The sequence below is a fragment of the Rhea pennata genome, chromosome 2, assembly GCF_028389875.1.
Source record: "Rhea pennata isolate bPtePen1 chromosome 2, bPtePen1.pri, whole genome shotgun sequence".
Taxonomy (NCBI): domain Eukaryota; kingdom Metazoa; phylum Chordata; class Aves; order Rheiformes; family Rheidae; genus Rhea; species Rhea pennata.
Window position 1 is genome coordinate 145,402,249 of NC_084664.1, and position 25,782 is coordinate 145,428,030.

The 25,782-nt window shown below is 34.9% G+C and overlaps 1 protein-coding gene across 1 annotated transcript in view; it reads right to left on the reverse strand.

The window, feature by feature from the left end:
- Positions 1 to 25,782, reverse strand: part of RSPO2 (R-spondin 2) — a 104,374-nt gene that overhangs the window by 24,770 nt on the left and 53,822 nt on the right. Inside the window, exons 3-4 of the mRNA XM_062568378.1 lie at positions 14,763 to 14,906; positions 13,176 to 13,364 (exon numbers count right to left, since the gene is read on the reverse strand). Of these exons, the coding sequence (XP_062424362.1) occupies positions 13,176 to 13,364; positions 14,763 to 14,906 (333 nt within the window). The remainder of the gene's footprint in view (positions 1 to 13,175; positions 13,365 to 14,762; positions 14,907 to 25,782) is intronic.

The following is a 25,782-nucleotide window of genomic DNA, read 5'->3' on the forward strand; positions in this document are numbered from 1 at the left end:
AACAAATCACAGTTCTTTACCACCAACATCCTACCTAATGTCCTGAAAGCATTGTATCCAACTAGCACTGTGCCAATCCAGTAAATCCCATCTCTCAGTAGTGTTAATTAATTCATGTACAACATTATGTTGACACTTTAAAACCATTTCCCTTTCTGGAGCTATCTTATTCAGCACTAACTCTGGAGCTTCTGAACTGCACATTACTGTAGGCATGTTCATCAGATTTTAAGTCAATGGAAAGCAGTCAGAGTAGCAGCATGTGTGGATAAACTTTACCTTTTGTACTCAATTAGCAAACCCATTAACTAAGACCCAATTATGCTCATGTGGATTTCTTCTCAGTACTGCTGTCTAAATAGCAGAATAACACAAAGAGGCCACAATGAACCATTTCTTAGATTCTCTCCTCTCTCCTCTTGGATTCAGAGTTGTCCTTTCTGTTTGTGGGATGGGGCAAAGCCATCCCATTTTTGCTCAATTCAGTCTGAATCCATCCTTAATTTGCCACTAGCAAGTAGGCAATGGAGCATTCAAAATGATTCTCTATAATAAGAAAACTATTATAAAGGATGTAGGCAGGCTGTTACATGCAATCCAGTTATAGTAACCTAAAGAATTAGTAGCTTATCAGCCAAGCAGCTGTATTTAACTGCATGTACACTGCTGCAAGACAGTGGGTGATGTATGCTTAAATGATTTACTCTGCCTTGGTATTGTGCAAGGAGTAGGCACACAGTTAGTTATGTATGGCTCAGCAGAAAAGCTTTAACTACTTAAACTGATGATTTAACTGTTGGTAAACTCATATGCATCCAAAGAATCTTATTTCTATTAGAAATAAGTTGGTGATGATCTAGTTGTTTAGAGATTACCAAGAAGACCTGCAGAACATAGCCCAACATTCAGTCATACAGGTAGTTTGTTATAGCTTCCTTAAGGATCATGAAGCAGAGTGATAAATACCACATATTGTCTAAGTATTGTATTATGGGGAAATCTTTATCTTTCAGTGCTGTTATGGAATAACACTTCCAATATCTGAACACTGCCATACTTAGTACACATACTGCTGAAAAGATTAACTATACAAAAGATGAGAAGTATCAGAAACACTCAACTGAAAATTCTGTTTGAATGTGGTCCTGCATCACTGTTGTGAAAGTAAGTAATACCTATATAACCAAATACATTTATTACTCAAAAAGAGACTTCTGTGTAAAGAAAGGACTGAGTGAATCTTAAGAATCTTTAAAAATAAGCTAGGCAGACTGCTCTCCACTGCACCTAAAGCAGATCACTCTCTGTGGTGTGAGAGAATAGAATTGTGCTTTACTGACCCTTAAGAAGAAAGAAATAATCTTGGGTAGGTGTGACAGTTTCTCTGTTGTGACTGAAAAAAATAATTCTTTAACATACAGATATAGCTGTCTGGCTGAGAATCAGAAATGAGCATTTAGTTTTTCCTTGTACAGGTGGATTATTGTTTCAGAGTGAGCAAAAGAGAAATCTAAAAGGAGTTATTTCATAAGGGCATGCACAAAAAAATTTGTTAGTTCCCTTTTATGTAGAAATATAATTTGTACACACAGATCAGCTACAACCATTTTCAATAATTTTATTTCCATGTGGATTAGCATCTCGTGCTCTTTCAGCTTTTTTAAACAATTCTGAACTACCATGGGACAGTTCTAACTTGTACTCTCGTCATTTATGAGGATTTGCACTTTGGTACCTACTCAAGTTATTCACTAAAAACAGATAAATCCCATAGGAAATACTGCATTACATGATACTTATGCTGCTTCTGAAATGCAATACACTTAAGAAAATACGCATGTTAAAAGTATTTATCTGGTCTAGATATAATGGCTATAAATAAATTGTGCATACAACTTTTCTTATTGACTGGAAAAACTACATGAAAGTTTTCTCAGCAAAATACTTCCTTTTACTTCTAATTTAATTAAAATAGAGAAGTGAAGGATTATTTGTATTCAGAGGAAAGGGGAAAATGTGCTTGAGTTGGCACTCCTGTACTACCATTAATTCACTGATGCTCCTTTGAAAGTAAGTTGAAAATTTATCATGATGCAATATGATAAAACAGCATATAAATTCCACAGGCTGAATTGTCCTGAGAAGCCAAATAATGCTAAAACCTTGCACTCAAGTGTATATAGCCCATTACAGGGGATGCTTTGGGCAATGATATTAAAGAAAAAACAAAACAGGTAACAGATAACCACAACCCTTTTCTATGAAATGATAGGTAGACAGTGACTTTACAGGTCACTATCTTAAATGCCTTCCAAGACAGACAGAGGCCTTAATAGGTTTGAGATAAGATATTTACTATAACCAAAGACCTCCAGAAAACCTTTTTTACTCATCATACAATGACTTACTTTATGGAGCTGTAAATGTCTCATGGATACAGACTTTCAAATGAGAATGGACTCGATAAGCTCTAGGTTTGAAATCAAGAAGTGGTTACAACTTTAGGAAATGACAGACTTAGGTTTTTTTAGCCTTATAAAGGAACATAGGCATGTAAGTTCTACTTCAGTCAAAAAGAATGAAGCCTCTTAGAGCAAATACTATTGTGTTATAACTTGTTTTTACTTTTTCTGCCCATTCTTATGAGTATTAACTAGTTATTAGCCATGCTTACTTTTCCGTAGAAAAAATGCGGCCTTTATCTCTGCCTGCAAGCAAGATGAATTATAGCTCTGAAGGCTAGAAGCTATGGGAGTCTTCTGTATTTCTATCCTAGAGAAAAGATTTCCAAAATTAAAGTCTAACTTGTTTACTATTATAAAAAATAGAACACTAAGATCAGATTTGTTCTTTTTTCATAAAATAAACTTTCTCCTGGTTAATAATTCTGTTAATAATTTTCTAAATAAACTGAAGTAGATACAAGGAGAGTAGATCTAAAAGGATTTAAGTCACAATAATATCAGAGTCACAAGTTAATAAAGGTGACCTGGCAACAACAATTACAGAGCCAAATTAAACTCCTGATTCTACATATGAAGTTGCAAAGTAGGTACAGCTGCTGCTCTCAAAAATATACTGTAGTGTTGCAAGTTTCTTTGTATGAGTCAGAGTTTGATGTTCCACATTAAAGGAGTAGTTCACAGTGAATCTAACAAACATTAGGGGATGTTTTGTCATGTATATATCATAAGCAGTGATGAGAGCCTCTTTTGCACAGGTATGGTATTATCTGTGGTTTCTATATCCACATGGGTAAGGAAAACATATTAACTACGTTGAGTGATCTCTTTCTCTATGCTATGCAAATGGTAGCAAGAAATACAAAGGTGGAAAATGATACCTGTTGATCTTCTAAGGCAAGAAATACAAGGTGGAAAGTGATGCCTTTCATCAGGGATCTTGATATAGGGACGCATGAGGCAGGTCCACTGACATGACAAACATGTCATTTCTGTCAAGTGTAGATTCAGTCTGCCCAGTGAGCTTCTTCTAGGACTACGGCCAGGTAACAATACTAGTCCTTATGAAAACTACTTTTTCAGTTGATGCAAAAGCCTTCTTACTTAAGTCTGAATTTAGACCAAAGAACAAAAAAATTGTTAAATTTTTTTGAAAGGGTTATATGAGAAGAGAGCTATGCCCTTTAAACATCTAACATATCCATCTCAATGACAATTGTCAAGTGGTATTTTAAGTCACTTAAGTTGTATTCTGACTACTCAAATGGGTATTAGAAGAGTATGTTGTTTTATGCAATGGAACACGAGAATGAAGATTTCAGGATGTTGCATCCCATTTTATATTTCTTTTTATCCATTTTCTTAGAGGTGAAGAATTGCCTAATCAACTGGCATTAGCACGGGGGGTAAAAACAATAGCTCTGAAATATTTTATTTCAATAATTTTATAGTCATAGGAATTCATGAGTTCTTTTCCCTAGAAGGTCAAGTGATGACTACAGAAATCATATACTCTCCCTCTTTGACAAATAAAAAACATCACAATTCATCAGCAGCCCTTTCAGGTCACTTAATTGCTTAGCCTAATCTGAAATACACAGAAAATGGAGACAGATGAATCAACAGCAGCACCTTGCTCACAAAGCTGTGAAAGCCATCTAGACCATCAAGCAAGATCATGTAATTTAATCACAGGAAAGAGAGTTATTCCTCTAAAATACATTAAAAAAAAAAATGGAAGTTGGTCCTTGCTGGATAGTACCTGGTTTCAGAATCAAACATATCTGCCACTTAAAATGACATGATATAGCATTTAAACAATTATTTTTAACTACTTTTCAGGCATGAGTCTAATCAGATTGCATTTTCCCTTAGAAGATAACTAAGAAATAGATTCCTTCCAACAACATAATGGAAAAATAATTTCCAGCAATTTTTAAAAAGTCACACTAAGCTTATACTTCAACTCAGCTTAATGAGTCTGAATCAAGTGTACATAGAATAAAGTTACTTCATTTCTTAGATCACAAATCTGTATTCATATTTTTTTCTGCATGTATTCTTTTCTTTTTTAATAAAAGTGCTGTTACCTACACTCAAAAGAAAGATTTCCAATGCAAGGAAGTTTTAGAAAAGGACTTAAAAAATTCATTCAGTCACATATTTTATCATTCATATGACTAAAGGTCCACACACAAACAACACCATATGAAAAATACTACTTGTATTGATCTTACTGTATCTCTGTCCTAAGAGGTGAGAACATCAACATGTAATATGAGGTTGTCAGGATTTAATAGATTCATTATTCATCAGCCCTAAGGAAGGAACATATCTGCTCACTTTTAGTATTATCATTCACTTAAGTTAGTTTTCTTCACTTCTTTGATATTGAAATATGGAGGACTAAGACTCTTCTGTCAATATCTTACTCCTTTTCCTACCCCTGCTGCAGGAGGGAAAAGAAGACTACATATGAGAAACAAGAACACAGGTTCTGTTTCTTAAGTTTTTAAGAAATGATAACCCAAAATAAGTGGATTGGCTTTATGCAGAAAAGACGACCAGTGTTTTTCACTGTATTTCAGTTACTTTATAGGATCCTTTTGGCTGAGAGGTGCACAGCTTACTATCTGCAAAACTAAGGGGCACCAGTTAATTATGCAAGTCCTCCAGTACAGATACTTATATGCATAATATTGTGTCCTTACACGCAGTATTGTGTCAAAAAGGCTGCACAAACTAACACTCAAATGTAAAGCTTTTACATCAAAATGTTAATGAACACAAATGTCATGAAAATGTAATTTAAAACTTGCTGTGCATTTCTACGTTTTCCACTTAGAAACAGAGAAAAATAACACCATTTTCCTGAACATTTATAAACCAACATTTCACAAGTGATCATATAAAGTGGAGTACAGCTATGCCCCCAAAAGGGAAAATATTTCATTTTTGAGGATTGGCAGAGCTCATCCTGCTTTTCTCACAGATGATCTGCTTTAACAGGAGGTTGGACTAGATGATGTCCTGAGGTCCCTTCCAATCTGAAATATTCTGTGATTCTAATATGCTAGATTCTCAATTAATATAGATGAGAACTTTTGCGCTCTTTTTAGAAGCTGCTAATATAGCTATACCGCTCACCTATGTACCTTAATTCACAATACTCAAAGTCACATTATTGCAGGCACTCTCACTGTAATGAGAGAAATTATGGATTTAGTTTTCTTTACAGTCAAGCTTTCTTTTACAATTAGTTTTCATCCACAGCAGTCTTAGTGCTATTATCCAACTGAATGTGACCAGCTAAAGAATAGAAAAAAAAAAAGAAAAACATGTTAATACTCTCAGGACAACGCTCACATATGAAGCAGATGTTAACAGTCCAGATGAGCAAATTCTGCAGCTGACAAAAGCTCGTTTCCTGAACAAATGCACTAACAAGCATGCCAGGCTCTGAGGGTTAAGCCATACTATAAAAGAGCTCTTTTTTTCTGGAAAGCTTCCAAGTCATGTTCTTCTTGTCCTTCCTTCTACCTGCTGCTCCTTCATAAAATGTGCAGAATGGCTATCAAGTAAAATAACCATGTAAATATTTGCTCATTGTAATTACTTTCCCAACCTGTACTGTGCAAATAAACATATTTGATGGAGTTTATTTATTGTAAATTACCTGCTGATTCCAAAAGGTGGGGTTTTTTTGCTTCAGAAACCTTCAGTTTGTTACTGAAAATTATGTGGTATATTTTCAGGCAAGCTAAAGCCAAGCCTTCTCGGTCAGAGTATAATTGATGCCCACAAAATATATCAGAGAAGCAAGCCTGCTTGGTAGTACCAAAATTCTAGCAGAGACAGTATTCATCAGAGCTGTGCTTTTTGTGATTTTAACCTTTCTGCTGAGGGTAAAGAAAAAGGTAGACATGGTCCTGCTGCAAAACTAACAGAGCGCTGCAGGCATTGAAAGTATGTTGCTGCAATACTAAGTGCTGCAGTCTCATTTAAAATGCCAGTAGGGCTTGTAGTCTTACTTTAGTTGTTAGTGTTACCATGATAAATATCATTCCAATATCTTCACAATTAGTGCAACACTAACCGAAGCAATGAGATCTTACTTTTTGTAAATATTGCCATCTTTCCTAAAACGACAATGCTCTATGTTTGCTACTATCCCTCTTCAGATCATGCCTCAACATATAAGATAATCTTTTCAAAGCAGGATCATTTTCTTTTGTCTGTAACACGTGACGTATATTTATGTCATGACTTTAATAACTGAATGAAATCCTCAAGTTACTGAAAAAGCCTAGTTCGGCTTTTTCAACAAGTTAGGCTGGATTTTTGTTTAAGATTGAAATGACCTTAGGAAAAAATCAAAGCAAGTCTAAAACTAATACATAGCTTAATATCTGCATCTCTATAGTACCTATGCTGATCTTTCAATGTTTTCTTATACTGTCATAGTACATTAAATTAAAATAAAGGTGCATTGTACCAAGTATCTTTTGGCTACTACATGAGCTTTTCAAACTACAAGTGTGTGGCATTCAGTCAAAGACAATTAAGTGAACAGGTCAACAGTAAACTAAGATATGAGATATGAGCATTTTCATCCTGATTAAACCTAAACCCAGAAATGCATGAAGCAACAGTTAGCAACTTGACTAGCATTATATTCAAAACATTAGATGTACTCTGTATGTTGCTTCAATATCACTAAAACAGCCCAAATAAAAAGATCTCACTCCTAGAAACAAACATGATCAAGTTTTGGTTTTGCTCTTTTTTTTCTATGAGCAGTCATCCTAATTTCTTGCTATTTGGGAATATCATATATCAGAAATCTTCAAAAGTCCAAACAGAAAGAAATCTTTCAGTCTAAAGCCACAGCATATTCTGCCTTTCTTCCATAATCATAGAATCATTCAGGTTGATCCCTGCTCCAACTTCTGGGTCAAAGTAGGGTCCAGACCTCTTGGACCGCAGAGCTTTGTCCAGTCAGGTCTTGGAAACTTCCAAAGATAGAGACTGCACAATCTAGTGGACAAACCCGGTCCAATGGTTGACTGTCCTCATGAACAAAAAGACTGTTTTTGCTGTTCTGGGTTGGACAGGTCTTTTCCACTTATGCTATCTGTTCCTGTGGCAGTATAATGCATCTAATAGGTGACATAAAACATAGTGGTTATATTCACAGAGTCCCACCTAGGCAGAGCTCTAGCACTGACTCTCAAAAGGCAGTTAGTATTTGTAGGTATTGTAAACTGAGACTGACTACAAGTGAATAAAGGTCTCAACAGCAGCCTGGTTTATGAACTTCAAGGTATGCCACTCAAGTGTAGACATAGTTAAAAAAAGCTCAAAAGGATCACAATGACTTGTTGAATTCTTACGCTGCTTTTATTTTGAGCTCTTTTTCCATTTCTCATTTCTGAAGAACAGATCATTGTAGCTGAAAGGAACCTCCAAAGTCCTTTGTCTGGGAAGGATGAAACCCCTGCAACAATACGGGCTGGGCACTGACTGGTTAGGGAGCAGCTCTGCTGGGAAGAATCCGAGGGTCATGCTGAAGACAAGGCTGAACATGAGGCTGCACTTCGCCTTGGCAGCAAGGAAGACCAACAGCATTTTGGGCTGTATTACTAGGACAGCAGATGGAGGAAAGTGATTTTGCCCCTTTGACACACAGCTGACTATCTGGAATACCACACAGAGCTTTGGGTTCCCCAGTACAAGAAAGATGCTGATAAACTTGAAAGAGTTCAGCAGAGAGCTGCCAGGAAACACTTGCCCTGTAAGGAGAGGCTGAGGGAACTGGGTTCGTTCAGTGAGGCGAAGGGAAGGCTTTGGAGAGCTTTTCAATATTTATGACAAGGTCATCAAGAAGAACAGAGCCAGGCTCTGCATTATTGGCAGATGTCCTCTTTTATGTTTCTGGCTTCAGTAGGAAAGAAGTGAAACCATCTTTCACTTGCATTCCAGCTCATACCTCCAGAACTCTGCAAATGCTGAGAAAATGATAAAGAATTCCTCTTCACAAACTAGATTTGTATTTTAGCCATATGGCCAGATGGGCAACATCTCAAACCCTAATGAATATGAAACTGAAGTAGTTAGTAGGAAAACTTAAATTAAATTACACTTCTTCTGCAAAGAGCTGTAAAAATATGTACAAAAATGTTTAGAAGATTTTGTGTAATGTGGATCACAAATAGTAACTGAAGTGTAAATAAAATGTACAGAAATAGAAAGCATATGTCAAAAGCACTTTATTTGACCCTAAACCACCAAAAATATCCTTACTTCCTGTCCTCAATTTAATCCATCACAATCTACAGCCATCTTAGCTGTACAATCTAATACTTATCCCATATGTTTCTGTGAGTTTATGTACTGAGAATATTAGTAAGAAAGGATTTATTAACATAGCTTCTCAAGAGGCATTTACAGGGATTATGGTCTTTGTGAATTACTAGCTCTTACTCTTTTATTTTCTCAAGTTCAAAATTAAATTACAAATTTTAACATTAGAAAAATGCCACTTAAAAAAAAAAAAAAAAAAACAAAAAAACAAAAAAACTAAGAATCCCTTCTCTAAGAGCTAGGCTGTACTTGATCTGAGCTTCCATTTAAGCAACTTTTCTGCCTCCTGGTACTTCACAGTGGTTAAAAAAGTAGCTAAACATTTTGAATGACTAATGCAGAAACCTGATAACTTAATGAAATATGATAAAGGGAAGGCATTTTAGATGTAATGTGTATATAATCATAATTAAAACATACTATGAAGCACAAGATTCCAAAAGGACAAACCTAACAGCTTCCTCACCCACAAAGGTAACCAGGCCTAAGGAAACCTTCTTCAGACACTGAAAATACCACGAACACACCCTCTCCCGGGAGTTTCTTAGGAGAGAAGGAAGTTTATACTCTGGCCAACGTTTTACGTGATAGTATAAAAGTAATATTAATCATTGGTATTCAGTATGGAGAGTTCAAATTTACGCTTACATACATTTTAGTTTTTATCTCTGAAAATATGGGCAGGGAATTCCACAAAGTGACATGAGAGAACTATAATATTTAAAACTTACAGGAACCCACAGTTATAAAAGAGTACCATGGGCTTTTCAGACTGAGCTTATATTTGCAGCAAAAATATTTCTGATTATATACTGAATAAAATACAGAGATTTGGTCAAAGTTTTCGATGCAGACTACACAATAAATTTCCTAACTTTTAGGAATGCCTACCAGCATGCATTTGAAAAGTCAAAATTTGGAATATAAATCTAATCAGTGACCTGAATTTCTAGACAAGAAGATCCGAAACATCTGAAGAGAATTTGGCTATAAAATAGTATGAATGTCCAAGAGTTTCAAATTACTACAGTATCATGAACATGCTATAGCTTTCATAAATACTGTAGTCCACTAAGCACACGTCTCAAACCATTTAAAATAATTTGAGTAATTTGGATCCTGCCTAAATCATCAAGGCTAAAAGCATACCTGTGACATTCTACTTGCCAGGAGTTTATATAAAAGCTGGATATTACATCCACAAAATAACTCCCTGCATGCCCATTGTATTCATAAACCAGAAGTAAGGAAGGAAAAATCATATAACTAAATCTCCACCATTTGCAGTTGAACCAAAAATATTCAGCAGTTTTCTCAAATTCTCCACTGCAAGCTAAACTTCATGCATCTGAAAGGTAAAAGACCAAAGCACTGGTTGTAGATTTTGTGGAACTTCACATAGGTTATTTTTGCTTCCTTCTGGTTTAGCAGTAAAACACTTTGCTGTTCGATCTCATTGCTACCATCACCTGAGCTTCAAAGTTTGTTAGAATAAGCAGGACCAGCTCGTGTACCTCTGCAGGCTGACTGCAAACACTAGCAAGCATTGACAGCTACCTTGATATAGATGCTTCTGACTCACAATAAAGACAGCATGAGCTAAATACCATGACAGCCCAGTTCAGTCTTGATTTATACCTTTTTATTTGTCCTTCCTCCAGAGAAGTTCATTTCATAGCTTTTTTTCTGCTTCACCTCTAGATACATCATTTCATTTGGTCTCTCCTGATAGAACTCATACTACACCCAGTCTTTCTGTTAGACAACTAATGTTTTCTCCTTTTTTAATATATAAACTACTTTATAATATTGCATATATTAAAAATGAACAGATTAACTTGAAAATAAGAACAAAGTTTTAGAAAATATAAATAATGTAAAAGATAGCATTATGGGCTGTATATTGCATATAATATAAATCATTTTGATATGGCATAAGAAGTCTATATGATATCTTGTTTGGACTACATTTAAATTGCTGACAATGTAAACTCAGATCATTTTCAAAGAGAGTTCTGCTACTAGTTATACAGAAAAAAACATTAGTGGTTCAGAATAATTATTATAAGCTGACCATAAAGTTGGTATCCATCCTGCTGCATGCTGTTTTTCATACTAATCAAATGCTATTGAATTCTTGTATTAAGAGTTCAAATTATTTTCTTTGTATTTCATATTACAAAGGAGTAATACTCAGACAGTAAAACCTACAAATAAAGATTTTCACATTTCAATGTATTGCAAATATTACCCACAGGACACAGTCAAAGAGGACTGCCCACGTTCAATGAACATACTAAAAGACATTTAACTGCAACATAGAGACTTGACATAAAAAGACATACAGTAACTAATCTGAGTAACAGTGCATGATTTAGTGTACACCATATGAGAAGATGAATCTCTGTACACACAATCCATGAAAATCTGTAGTACACAGGGAGAAGGTGCATACCACATCAGGGAGCATTAGGATGATGGGAGTTTATACCACCAAATATATAGACTGTAGGAGAATTCATCATTTTAATATTGAAGGTAGGCTGGATAAAACAGATTGCAATGGCATGCAGAGCTCTGGCTCATAATTCTTTGGTTTGTTCTTAGTTCTAAGAACACAACAGTATTAGACCATGTTTTTACCCACTTCTTCCTTCCTTCCCTACTGGTCAGTTTTCTGAATTTAACTCTCAAACACTTATAAATAACAAAAAATGAACAATAACAACAAAAAAAAAAATCAATGATTCTCATCTATGTTAAGGCTTCTTTATGATGTCTTATAATGGACACAGTAGTAGTTTAAGTCCATTTTCACTGTTACTCATGGAGGTCTGCATGTAACTGAGAATTAAACTGAGTGTATAATATGACAGTGATACTTACCTTTCATTTTTCATTTATGAATATGACTTTTTTTGCATATTTGTTTTTCAGCTGCTAGAATTGTGTCTGCATTTCATTTACATAATAAAATAAAATAAAATAAAATAAGGTATCATTGTAGTCAAGTCTTTAATGTCTTCTGGAGGTTTATTTAGATTGCAGATTAACTGTGATACAGATATAAAGCACCAACTAAGCTCTGGCTAAACCATTAGCCAAGGCACAGCGTCGATACTGCTTAGTACCAGCCCTGCTAGACCCAAACAAAACCTGATAAAACTGCTCAGACAGTTTTACATCCAACAGCAGTGGCCTTGATAAGCCAACATGGGTCAAAGAGGACTTAGTTGCTTTTGATTCAGGAATAAGTATGCCTGGTTGCATGCTACACTGTGCATTCCAGCACCACTGCAAGCATATATAGGAATGCATGGGCACATGTGCATGCAAGCATGTATATGGAGAGGGACAGGGAAGAAAAGCACATAACTTAGACTTGATTATCCTGGGTAACAGAGGATCAACTTTATATTTTCTTCCAGAAGGTATCAGGGTACTAGAGACAAATATGAAGCTTGCATGGATTTATTCTTTAAGTCAAAAGTTTACATACATTTTATGCCAAGAGGGATATCCCCCAAAATTCCAGAATACAAACCATACTTATTCATGTATCTATTTTTAGATCATTTCAGTTTCACTTAATTCATCAGGTCATGTTTTTATCTTAGTACTCACAACCCCTTTTTTTATTTGTCCGATTTCATGGTTGACCCTGCTCACAGCAGGAGGTTGGACTAGAGATCTTTTGAGATCCCTTGCAGTCCAAATTTTCCTTTGATCCTATGATTCCAAAAGGAATGTCATCTTTATTACCTGTTGATCATCTTGCTATGAACACTTAGCTTCCTTCTATGCTCACTTATTTGCAAGAATATTTCTTCTCCCTCCTCTAATTTCTTAAACAATTTCCTTGACTTTCAAAACATCTTGATATTCTTCTGCCTTGGTGTCCACCATAAAATCACTGCCAATTGATAAAAGACTGCAAAACAGACTAGAGATATGCTTTTCCTAAGAATTAGCTCTCCTTCTTAAGAACAAGAAGCTTTGTAAAACATGCTGACTTCTATAGGTTTATAATTTACTGAAAAATCTGTATTTCTCCATGTTGGGCTCTACAAGACTGAACACAAATTTGAAACCATGATAAAGAAATATGATAATTTATCTACTTGTTGTTTCTATCCACTGAAGTGGATAAATGTGCAGAGTGTGATAAATGTGTGCAGTTTTGCTGCACACATCACGACTGCAGTGATACTGTTGCCTTTTCAGACTCCTGGGGCAGAGTGGAAATAGGATTTTCCCTTCAGGTGGGATGAAGTAACTCTTGTTTTAAGCTAGAAATAGGATTTGAGTTAAGGAAAGCTCAAAGACTTTGGGGACATGGACTACACTTACCTCCTGGACAATGCCTTATGGCCATTTTACACCGTCTGGACTCTGCAATGGTCGGGCACTGTATTGTGTCTTTAGCAGGCTTCTTCACAATATGTCTTGTTCTTGTTTCCAAGCCCCACTTAAATCCGCACGTTTTATTATTTCTGCTGCAAGTTCCCCACTCACTCCACTGACTCACTTCACAGCCTTCTGATAAAGCAAAAGAAAAAACAATTCAGCAGGTTTTTTGATTCTCAGTTACATTTTTCCCTTCTTTTTAATTAGCAAAAATGCATAATTGGAAAGCACTACTTATGAGCTTACTGTTACTAGGCAAAAGGTTAGAAACAAAATAAAATATCTTACAGTATCTTAAAGAATCTTTTCAGTCTATATCACTCGAAACACAAAACAGTCAAAACATCAGTTTGTCTGTGAAGAAATGTCAGTTCCAAGCATTCAAAAACCCTCCTAAAATCATGAGATTGATTTAAATTTTTCTCTTTTTAATAAATAAATACTATTTGGTTTTTAGCTAGATTTGTAAGAGTTTCCAGCTCCTCTCGATCATAAAATGCAAAAAAATATTTCTGAAAAGGTCTTTTTTGACACAATTCCCCTGTTTTTGAGGCTCATATGAAACACCAAATTATGAGGCTCATATAAAAAGTCATGAGAACTGCCAATGCTGGCTCAGCGTTATAAAGTAAGTTTCCACTAAAAACGCTTATTTGGTGGTTTATATTGAGACTCACTCCTTACTGAAATAAATACAAGCTGATGACAAGAATCAGTGCTTCAGATTTTACAGGGTCTACAAACAAATATTAAACAAACATGCTTTTGTAAAGGGAAACACTCAAAATGTAGAAGACTGAGTTCAGTTTCTCCCACTCTCTCTTTGCCAATCCACTTTTCTTTCCTATTAGACCTACATATGGATCTGACTTCCTATATATATTCCTGCTTACACTTACTACGCATTTTTTATTTCCTCCTCTAAAAGCAGAAATTGCTGATTGTAGATTGTCCAGCTTGCACAGGGAACAGTAAGTTGTTACAGTAACACAATTCAGCAACTTCCAAGGAATCAGAATGAAAAGCTCCTTCTTTGCTTCTCTGTAACTTGTAAAACCAAGAAGAGGAGAGCTCCTGAGAAACTAGAAGTGAATTTTACAGAGATTCAATCTGCCCTGCCCCTGGGTCCTCTGCTTGGTAAAAGGCAAACTGAACAGGCAGGTATAAGAGCAAAACTCCAATGAAAATGTCATTTATTTAAAGCTCTAGTGTAAAAAAGGCCTTCCTGAACACTTAAAAGTTCTGAGATTAAGCCCTCACTAATCACTCACAGGTGATTTCTAGTGAAAAGGGCCAAGTGTTTAGGTGCAGAATAACACAATGGCAGCATTGCCAGCAATGCATTCTTTCAACGTTTGGAAAAAAAGTTATTACTAGGGAAAAAGAGACCCATGCACAATCTCTTAGTAAATATTTCTTTACAGGAAATGCTAAACATCAGCAAAAAGTTATAATAGTGATGTAAGTATCTGAATCTGGCCTCCTGGCAAAAGAGTTGCTTCAGCAGCATCAGTGCGCTGGAACACTCACCCACACACTCCATAATCTCTTCCAAGGCTGCAAATCCCAGGGGGCATCCTCTGAAGCAGCGGCCTCGGTGTGAGTAGAAGCCGGTTTTACATTTGGTACAAAAGTCTCTGCTAAAGCAGGAGTCGCAGTTTTCTATTCGGCATCCTAAACCAGAAGGATGGTAAGAAACAACATGACTGTTTAAGTTGAGATAAAACTAAAAACAAAAAGGCTTTTAAAACAAAAAAAAATGGCAAAATGGAAAGCACTTTGAAGGGAATCCTGTCAACCTGAAACTTGCCAAATATATACAGTAATTAAAGTTAACTGGAAGCACCACTTAACCCCCCGCCCCGCTTCCTTCTGCTCAATTTCTTATTAAAAATGGAAAAAGTCAAATTGAATTGCTGTATAAAGACATTCTCAAAGGAAACTGAATAAATAGTAGAAATAATAACATTGATAAGTGAGTACAGCATTTTTAAAGTAAAAAGCTGGAATGTCTACTTTTTAATGAAAACTGTACATAAATTTTCTAATTAAGTGATGAATTGATTACATCTTTTTGAAGGAAAAATGTTCAATGTAAACATATACCCACAAAAAAAGTCACAGAAAAATGTTCCAAAGATTACAGAGAAAAAAGCTATTATATTGGAACAGTAATGAACACCTTATATTTTTTAAAGATAAAAATAAATCCTTCAGGTAATATAATTTACTATAATGTAATATAATGTAACATAACTACATTAACTGTATCATGTTATCAGCTACCTGAAGTTACAACAATGAGCATTTGCTATTCATTTCATGCAACAATGTACTAGTCTTTGTGGTCACTTATGTCATTTCATCTGTTTTTCATTCTTTCTAAAGAAAAAAAGTTCACAAAATACGTGAATATCTTCTGAAATAACAGCAATTCCCCTAAGAACACTATAAAATTAGCTAAACTTTATAAAACAGATTTTAGTATTTATTTGTGATTTTCAGAAGGCCAAAACAAGGCATACCATTACACAAACTTGGTGGTGGTGAGAAATTATTCTTTATAGGGAATTTTAGGGAAGTATGAGGCTTTTTAGAACAGATTTGTTGTGATACTGGAATACAAATTAGGCAGTTTGCATGGAGTAAATAAAGATTTCAAATGCTAGTATCTTTTTTTTGTTTTAAAGAACTTAAAAATCAGATCTCAGACATCAGCAACAAATCAACAAGTAGAGCTCAGTCATAATACACAACCCATTTGCTATAAAGTCTAGTGTCCAAGATTTCTCTAAGTTACATTTAGAACTTTGGTTCATACAAGCACCAGAAGTTTGGCTTCCTATACACAGTTTAGTCTACAGGAAATTTCCAGGAACTGTCATTTCTTTTTTCACAAGGTTTGACTGATCTTCAAAGAAGGGAAGATGACGTATGTCTACCACAATTCCAAATAAATTCCTAGATATTGTCCTTGCCCTCCAAGGAATAGATTTGTCTTACTTGGACAAAACACCAAATGGGATCATATAAACTATTTCTTCTGCCCACAGAACTCTGAAACCATACGATGAATGAGTTTTGGTCAGAGATATTAATTCTTTATCTTTAATATACACAGAAAAACTATTAAGAGTCTGATCTGCAAAATCTCTTCCCTAGATTAATGTGTGTCTGCAAGATAAAGTCATAAGGTGAGGTGAGGACTGTAGATGTCCTGCAATAGTTAATTGTAAATCTGGTGTGTTTTACTAAAGATGTACAGCAAATATTTTATTAATTGCAATGTTTGAATCAAACATTCAGTGTGTTTAAATATTCACAAAAATATTTGCCTCTTGCCCACCCACACAAGACAGTTTGAAAAGACATCAAGGTTTTTCCAAATCATTTAGTCCAATGATGAGGTGCAGAAGAGAACATTAAAAGAAAAAATAGTATCATGTGATCCTCCCTCGCATCCAAGTGATGCAAATGTATTTTTGAAATATTGTTTTGAATATATGATAGGGAGCAATTATTTTAAGTTTATTCCATTTGAACTCTGTGGAGTGGAAAACAGACTAAATGAAAGACTTTTGGCACTGGTTGTCTTTTGATAATATATAAATACATTTATCAAGTGAAATCCTGCCTCACCTGATCCTGGGTATACCTTCCATAAAGCCACCACTGATCTGATTTAACACACATATGTGAATACCCTGTGTTTAAACATTAAATTAATGAATTTAATGTTTCTTCTTCTTTCTGTTTCCTGATAATTCAAAGCTCCCATCCTATTTATATAATTTCCTTTGCCTTTTATGGCAGCTTTACTTGGCATTATAGTAGAGTCCTTGCCACTATAATTATATTTTGGAGGCACCAGTAGCAGCTCCAGGGTTAAGGTTCAGCTGAGGTTTCCACCAATGCACTTTATTTTCAAATTTTTCCTACAAAGATAAATCACTCGGAACATGAAATATATATGATTTAATCTATATCAGATGCAATTTAGAGGAAAATACTGAAAAATTACTAGGATTACTTTAAGAATTTTAAAACTCAAACATTAATGCACTGGAGTGAGAGTCAGCACAACGCTTAGGGTTTTGGGGTTCTAATCGTAATTATAGTTTTGACCATATCGTAGTTGAAGATCACTCAGGAGTGACAACTCCTCCTTTCTGATGTCCTCAATATACTCTTTTTCAGAATAGGAAGGGTGCTGGCACAGCTCTAAAATCTTGTAGCAACTTCACCAAGCTGGATACTTTGCCAGTGAAATAAAATATTTTCTTGTGCCCTTGCAACCATGGTGAAGAACAAGTATTTTACCATTGATTTTGACAACAAATAAAGATTTTAGTGGATTTATTATTTTTGGTGCCTGATTTCATCTTATTCTACAATTTAAATGATGTCAGGGCAAATTTGCTTTTACTCATATTTAAAATCAAAGTGCTATTAATAAATGATTTTAATGGTGAATGAGAATAGTAAATCAGAATGAATGAATTATTTTAATTCTTTTGCTTTTACACCTAAATATAGCTGCATGGAGAGAGAAAACAAGTGTACACATTTTTAGTTGTACTCCTGAAGAGCACTGATTCTCCGCTGTAAACATTAATATACACTGGTTTGCAACCAAATGTGACTTTGTACCAAATTTTGTATTTTTTGTTACCCAACACAATTATCTATATATACACTTTACTATATTTAAATCTTAACTGAAGTATATTCCAATTACTATTTTGTTTGCTTAGTATTATTTAAATAATAAATTGGATAATAAATAATGTAGTAAGAAACCTAAAGAAAAAGTGTCTGACATCATACACAATAATTAAGAAAAACAGCACTTTTAAAAAATAGATCTATCTATTACACAAACTAATGTAATAAAAACCTCAGAAAATAAAAGTTAATGACTGAACTGCTTTTTTCTGATTGCCACAGTTTTCAACACAGACTTGCTGATCTTAGCATCTGATGCCTAATTTTGGAGAAGCAAAACTTTTCTACTTTTCGTAAACCTCTTTCATCTTTAAATTAATCAGTTAATTCCCTGTTAATAATTGTAATAAATTGAAATATAGGAAATACTTTTCTTACATGTGCAGAAGACGCTTGTCGAAAGCAAATTTATGACTTCAATTTACTGGTTATAGATCCAACTGTTTTTCACCTGTTTTTTTCAATATGGTTGTATTTTCTATAAAATTTCAGTACCAAAAGCATGCTGCTGGTATAATCCTTTTATTTTACTTAGAAGATTACCTAGAACTTCACACTAACAAAAGCAAAGGAAACAGGACCAAAAGACTTGAGCATAGCTAAGATTTTAGATTCTAGGAGTTCTTTAAAAGAAAGACACAGAGATTGCAGAACCCATACTATTACCTAAAAATGCTTTGAATTTTGCTCTAAAAATAAACAGAAAACGGTGCCCACTTCCAGTTATACAGGAATAACTTTCTGAGAGATTTTAGAAGTAGGAAGTGGAAAAGAAAAGATTGGTGCTCAGGGAAGAATAGAAGAACTCCAAATATTTTTGATAGGCCTACCATACTCGCACAATAACAACGCTAAGCTAGCAAGCCTAATCTTAACAACCTGAGACTACAGAAGTAAAAGGTGCTTTATTGCTGCTATTCCTCCTTAACTAGCAACAAGAGGGTCTGATGATTAGAGGCAGATGCTTCTGAGCCCCTATCTTTTCCTTCCCTTGTGTTCAATTTCCACTATCTATCTCATGGTGGGTCTGCTTCCCACCAAATCTCAAATCCCTTCTACATTATGTCTCATTAGCACCTTCTATTTCTAAAAAGATGACCGTTGTTAAAATGTTGCACTAAGCTTCCCACAGGAATTACATGTAAATACTAAAAGACTGAAATTCTGGCCTCAAATGAAATCAGTGTCTGAGGTCCTAACTGCTTTAGCAAGGACAGTTTTCACTAATAACTTTCTTATCCCACCAGATAGATCAGATCCCACAATAAGCATCTGAATAGGCAAAAAAAGACATTAAAACTCCTTAAAAATACAATCTTTCATGATAAATATGTATTTAAATTACTTAGCCTTTAAAAAGTGAGAGCTAAAGAAGAACAGTACTCTAAAACTTAGAAAAGCTAACTTTCTAGAAGTTTATTTTCAATTATAAATTGTCACAGGAATGATTATAAATCACAGCTCCATGATTTCACTTCTCAGGGGAGAGGGTGGAAGAGAAGTCACTGCTTTGCCTGGTGAAGCTAAGCTTGGCTGAAATTAGACAGAAGTGCTCAAGTATCTTCAGCTTCATTTAGCTTTATTAGACCAAACAAAGCTAAATGAAAATTTACCTTTCCAGCAAAGCTCTGAAATTTTGATTTATGAGGCAAGAGCAAAGATAATAATCATATACATCTTCTCTAATGGAAAGTCTATTGATACTGTGCAATTTCTTAATTTAGCATGACAGCAGAATAAGACCTTGAATTCACTGCAACAGAAGGGCAGAACACAGTACACTGGAGCACCTCCATACCTGAAATCAGTTACAGTAACAGTATATGCTCAAGAAAGAAACGTAACTCCTTGAGTTAAGACTGTGTCACTCTTCCATCAGTGGCCAGGAAACTCACAGAACTGAAGGACCAAATTCTTTATCCTGTAGAGTTTCCAGCAGACACTTTGACTGAATTGCATTAAAATATTTTAGGTCAGAATCTTCTCCTCTTCCAGAGAAGAAAAAGGATTATAATCTCTTCCTCATAGCCTCCTTTCCTTCTCTGAAAAACACCACAGTCAGGAAAGAGTCAAGACAGAAATTTAAAACATCTTAGACTTTGCTAACTGAAACAGACAGCAATAGAAAAGTTGTGTAAGGGGTTTAAGAGCCAAAGTCCCCTTTTACTTAATCTTTAAGGTACTCTAGCATTCTGTAGCACTTCAGAAATAATTTTCTTCTAAAGTGTTTTTATATATATAGACTTTTTTTTTTTAATTTTTCTGAACCATGTTTTCATTCAAAGTTAGGGCAACCAATCTGGTCTATAAGAAATAAACTACTTGATTTAGACTTTATAATCGTATTTACACTGACCCAAATATTCATCTGCCATTTACTTGAGTATCAGAGAAAAAAAACAAATCTGATTGAGGTGGATGAAATTTAAAATATTTATAGAAAACTACATAAATGGTACATTAAAGAACTCTAGAGGGGAAAAGCCTGGATTACAAATTATGCCCAAATTAGAGAGAGAGTTTAAGCAGATGAACCACAGTGATATTAAAAGATTTCCCTGACCTGTTTTGACTTCCTGACAGCCATGACAAGCTACTACCAGTAATTCATCTTTCAAAATAATCATTAAAGAATTTACAGACTTGACATTTTAGAGAAGAAATCAAAAGCCTATGAGTTCAAAACACAAAATTCAGATACTGAATTAAATCTGGACCCAGATGCATTTGTCTGTTATTGTAAAAAAGAGTGCATGCATGTTCTCATCAGTGACTTCATTCTTTACCAGAGTTATAGAGAGCATGACATTACTAAACCAAAGACTATTCCTCCATAGTAAATTTACCACCAGCTTATAAAGTGATACAGAATAAGCTGGCCTGCTGGGAAAGATACTGCCTTTGAAGCTCAAAGTGAAGTGTAAAATGCTCCATATTGAGATGTGTGAGCTTTCTATTTTTACACAATCTTAACAAGAAGGCAGCTTAATATAAAAGTGCTCATATGATGTATTTTAAGTTCAAAAGAGAACCTCTCTGAGTTGTAAAGAGGGGTTACTCATTTGTAAAGTACGGTTACTCATAAGCATAATTTGAAAATTTTACATTACCCTCTTTTTGCTTTTGTGATAGATCCATATCCTGTAGTGTTAGCATCTTTCTTTCTAAATGTACACAATAAGATTGAATATTCAGCCATAACTCCCTTCACAGCAATGATATTCTGCAGTACACATAGTAGAAAAGATAGAGAAAACAGCTGTTCAATTTCTACTAAGGTCAATAAAAAATAACCATTCACAGGGAATACTGCAGCACATGAGAAGCAGACACCAATGAACATCACTTGAGTATGGGAAAGTGAGAACATGCACGTGAGGGGATCTGCATGAGTGCAGTCCATCAAACTGCAAAGTAAGAAAGAGAACAGTATTGAACAACTTACAGAAGGAGCAATAATGATAATATTTTCTAAAGAGAAACTGCAGATTGAGACTGGGGAAAGAAATTTGGCATTCCTAAATTAAAGGGCCTGGTAGTCTGTGCATATGTCCAAGCACTGAAGGTGCCTGAGGTGTCTCCTTTTGTCTAAGAAGTCAAAGTGATATCAGATGATGATCTGCTACGGATTTTCTTTCTGAAGTGCAAAATCAGTTTTTCCATTGAGCCATCACTCTAGAGGAGTCTTTAGTCCCATAACTTGCTACCCTCCGGGGTGACCAACCGCACAATTGTTGCTTGGTCTGAAGCCCTTAATACATCAAGTCTTTCACCCTGGGCACCCTGATTCACAGTCCCCCATGCCTCTAGCATCAGATCCCTCTGCCTCTTCTAATGCAGACTGGTTCCCACACTTCACCTATGCCCAAACTGTCCACATTCCTATTACACTCACTTCTTCCAAATATCATAGCCTAAATGCCTCCCCAATCCCATCTTTCTGCTGCTCAGTAAAACAGCATTGGTGCTACAGACTTAATCTCATACTACCATCCTGGTGTGGCTGCTGGCACTCCACAGCACACTCCCCTTGACCAGTATCACCTTTAGGGTAATTCTCTGCATTCTTAAGTTCTTAAGGCATAAGGAATTAAAAAAATCCAGACAGACTACACATTTCAAATGCACTTTGAGGACAAAAGCAAAGGGCACATTTGAGACAAAGAGCATGTTAATGCTTACACTGATAGAAGACAGATGGACAAAGCTGAAGAGAGCTAGGACATGAGAACAATTTTTGTAGGGGAAGGACTATCAGATGAACAACCAGTGGAAAAAGAACAGAGACCAGAATGTCAGCTGACTTCTAAGAATGTCACTGAAGGGACAGTAAGGAAAGGAGGAAAATTATCACAAGCAAATGAGCTTCAGCCTACAAGAGAATAGCTATAAAGGCAGGGGTATATTTAAATTCCGAAATGGAAGTGGCTTTGGTAGTTGTAGCATTTTATCATTTTTAAATGAACAAAGATTTATGGCATGAGTGATGAGAGAATGATACACACAGCCACTTGACTATAACACTTCCTGCAGTTTACCACACGTCAGCCATTTTAGAGAGATCAATACTTGGAATATGGAATGCTAACAATGAAATACTATAATGTACTTTTAATGAATTCACTTAATAAACACTTAGCAATACAGCAAAGTATGTTCTAACCTTGATTCATTATTAGTTGATATCTTTTAAATAAATGCCAAACCACAGTGTTTTCAATTAGTATTTTACAAATATACAATTATTTTATTAAATTTAAATTGACCACAGATTTCACAAATCTTAATTCAAAGCACTATTAAGATTTTTCACTGCCAGATGGAAGGAAGCTCTTCTCACAAAATACCGAGTAAAGCCAATAATCAATAAATTAAGAATATGACCAAATCCTTACCAAGAAAGATTTAGAGGGGGAAAAAGAGTGGAAAATATGAGAATGACAATAATAATAATAATGTGTCTGTAAAATAATTATATGTAACCTCAAGCTCTCCAATATAATTTGCAAAATCTAAAATGCTGCATTGCAACCATAAAGCTTGTTTTTTAAAGATAGTCATGCCTGAAGGAAACAAATGCAAAAGTCATAAAAACTATTTCTAAAAACTCAGACAAGTGATTTTATTTAAAGTTAAGTGTGTTGTCTTTGAGGTCCTTGAACCCACTGACAATCTGTTATGAAATGTACTGGCTACAAAAATCTTAAAACTTGGTATGCCCTGTTACATTACATAAACAGTAGCCAAGTCATGATATACTAAGGGAGCCTTGTTATTTTGTAACAATGTTTAAAAAAAAATCATTACCTTTCTTTATACAGTGAATTTATGTGTGTTTAATAAATACTTGAGTTGTTTAAAAGTTTCTCTTTATCTTATTCTTACTTAAGGTGCATGGAATGGGCAATAACAATTTCATCAATGTCAGGCCCTCCTGTGAGAAGAAAAGGTGAACCTAAACAAATGGAATAGCCTATCAAAGCCGAAGGGAACTGTAATTACTACACTCTAGTAAGTGCTTCCTCTCCCTAAAATGGTAAAGGTTACTATGGATACAGAGTAAGTTGAAAGGTTCAAGACAGTCTTGATACATTAATCAGATTGATATTACATCAGCCACTGAGTGACGGATTTCATGTTTTTTCTTCAATTCAATATTGTTTTTTCTTGGGAGATTACTCTTGTAGAGGCAGTTCAGCTCAAATTACTTAATTATTACAGTTATTGGAAAATAAACAAAATGTCGTTTGTGGGCATTCCTCTACAGAAAAGACTGGACAAATACTTTCCCATTTCACGTTCCAAACATAGCGCATGTCATACTTCAGTGTTCAAGATGAAAATCATGCTACCTAGAGAAGTTAGTTTCTATCAAGCAGGAATCTCTTCATTGATTTCTAGAGATAAGAAATCTCAAAATTACACGATTTGCCATTACTAGAAAGAAAGTCTAGAACCGCTAAGCAAATTCAAGATGCACATATTGCTTACATGTAGGAAAGAAAATTAATCTTGAAATTCAAATTTTCCATAATTCTGGAGCTGTTACATCTAGCTGTAGTATATATCATGTTCTGTTTGGCACTAATTATGTTTGACTTTTAAAATAATGTCAACGTGTTCCACAAAAATATGCTCTAGCGGTTCCCTAACTCATTTGTCCATAGTAATGTTCCATTTGTACAGAGCAATAAAATTTTAAACAGCTTTTCTTTTGTGTTTTTAATGACATTAATAGGGCAAAAATCATTTTAGTATATGTAAGTCAGAGGCTTAACTCCCTGAGGCACATAGTTAGTATTTTCTCAGTTAAAAATGGTAAGAAATGCTATCTGAGTAACAGAACCTGTAAATAACTATGTATAAAAGTATCTAACATGAAGTAGGCCTATTCTATTTTTTAAGCAAAACTATTCTATTTTTAAGAATATTTATCTTAACTCAGCTTGAATCCAGAAAACGTCTGTGTGTCCACAATACAAAGCATGAACCATGCAAGATTACCGAACCAAGTGCAAAAATGAAGATGTGATTTCTAAATACATCAGTTGGAAATTACACCAAAAGAAAATTATATAATATAAAAATCGCTGGAGATGAACCAAAACTGGTCTGTAAATGTCAGAGAATAATAAATCGTTACTCCCAAAGGAGAAGACTGTCAAAGGCATGAGGGATGAGCTAAATATCTAGCACTCAACACATGCCAATATGGGTTGGACACAATTCACATTTATGCTTTTCAAAATGTATCCCGTAGTTCAGGAAAAAAGGCCACTTTCTATAAGTTATAAAACATAAAAAAGTTATGTTTTATTCATGATCCATCCTCCACACACAACCTTTTTTTAAGAAAGTAAAGAATGATCTGCAATACAAAAGTACATTTCTTAAAGCACAATCACAGTAGAGGCTAAGATAGATGAATTTATCCATTTCCCCAAACTGTACTAGCATTCAAAAACTATTTTACATGGGTAAGCACTTATAGCCAAGCTGTGAAAGGTTTAAAGTGGATAATTTGCTGAATTCATAACTGTGTTATGAAAAATAAAGGCCAAGACACCTAAGTATTTTACAAAAGGGATATATACATATATAAACTATGTATTAGTCTCATTTAATTTTTCATCAAAACCTAGCCACCTGGCACGTATTAGGCAGTGCTCAGCAACATTACATAACAGCTGGGAACACAAAGTCAAGAATACCATATTCTCTGAAACCACACAGGGAATTTAGAAAAACAGGCGGGATGTCATTACATGAGCTGGAACTTGGCCAGAGCACTGCAGTTAATGCTCTTACTCTAGTGAAAAGTGGCACAGAACGACCTCACACGGACCTCAAGATTACATGTCAACTGAAAGACAGTACACTTCCTTACAACACAGTGCAGCCCAGCGAGGTGCTGCAGTGCTTTGCAGGGAGAGTGCCATGCATTTAATGCACATTTCATTACGTCAGGAAGCAAAACAAGGTATTTCTCCCTTCAAGTTCTTAGATTTGGCAATCTAATTTTGGTTAGACTATGAAACATGATAAAAGCATGTATACAAATTAGAGGCAGTAGCAATAATTAATAATCCATACAAGTAATACCCCATATTTGAGCATACAGAAAAATCCACACAAATAGTCACAACTACCAGATGATGGTAAAATGACATGTAAATATACCAGAGCATTCATTGATTTAAAAAGTTGTGCTTTTAAGCACAAACATGTAAAATATGAATCCTGTTGCACATTAGCAGATTGTAAATCTCAAAATAAAATATAGCATTAAAAGTAAAGGTTGTTTGTTTTTAATAGTGCATCTGTT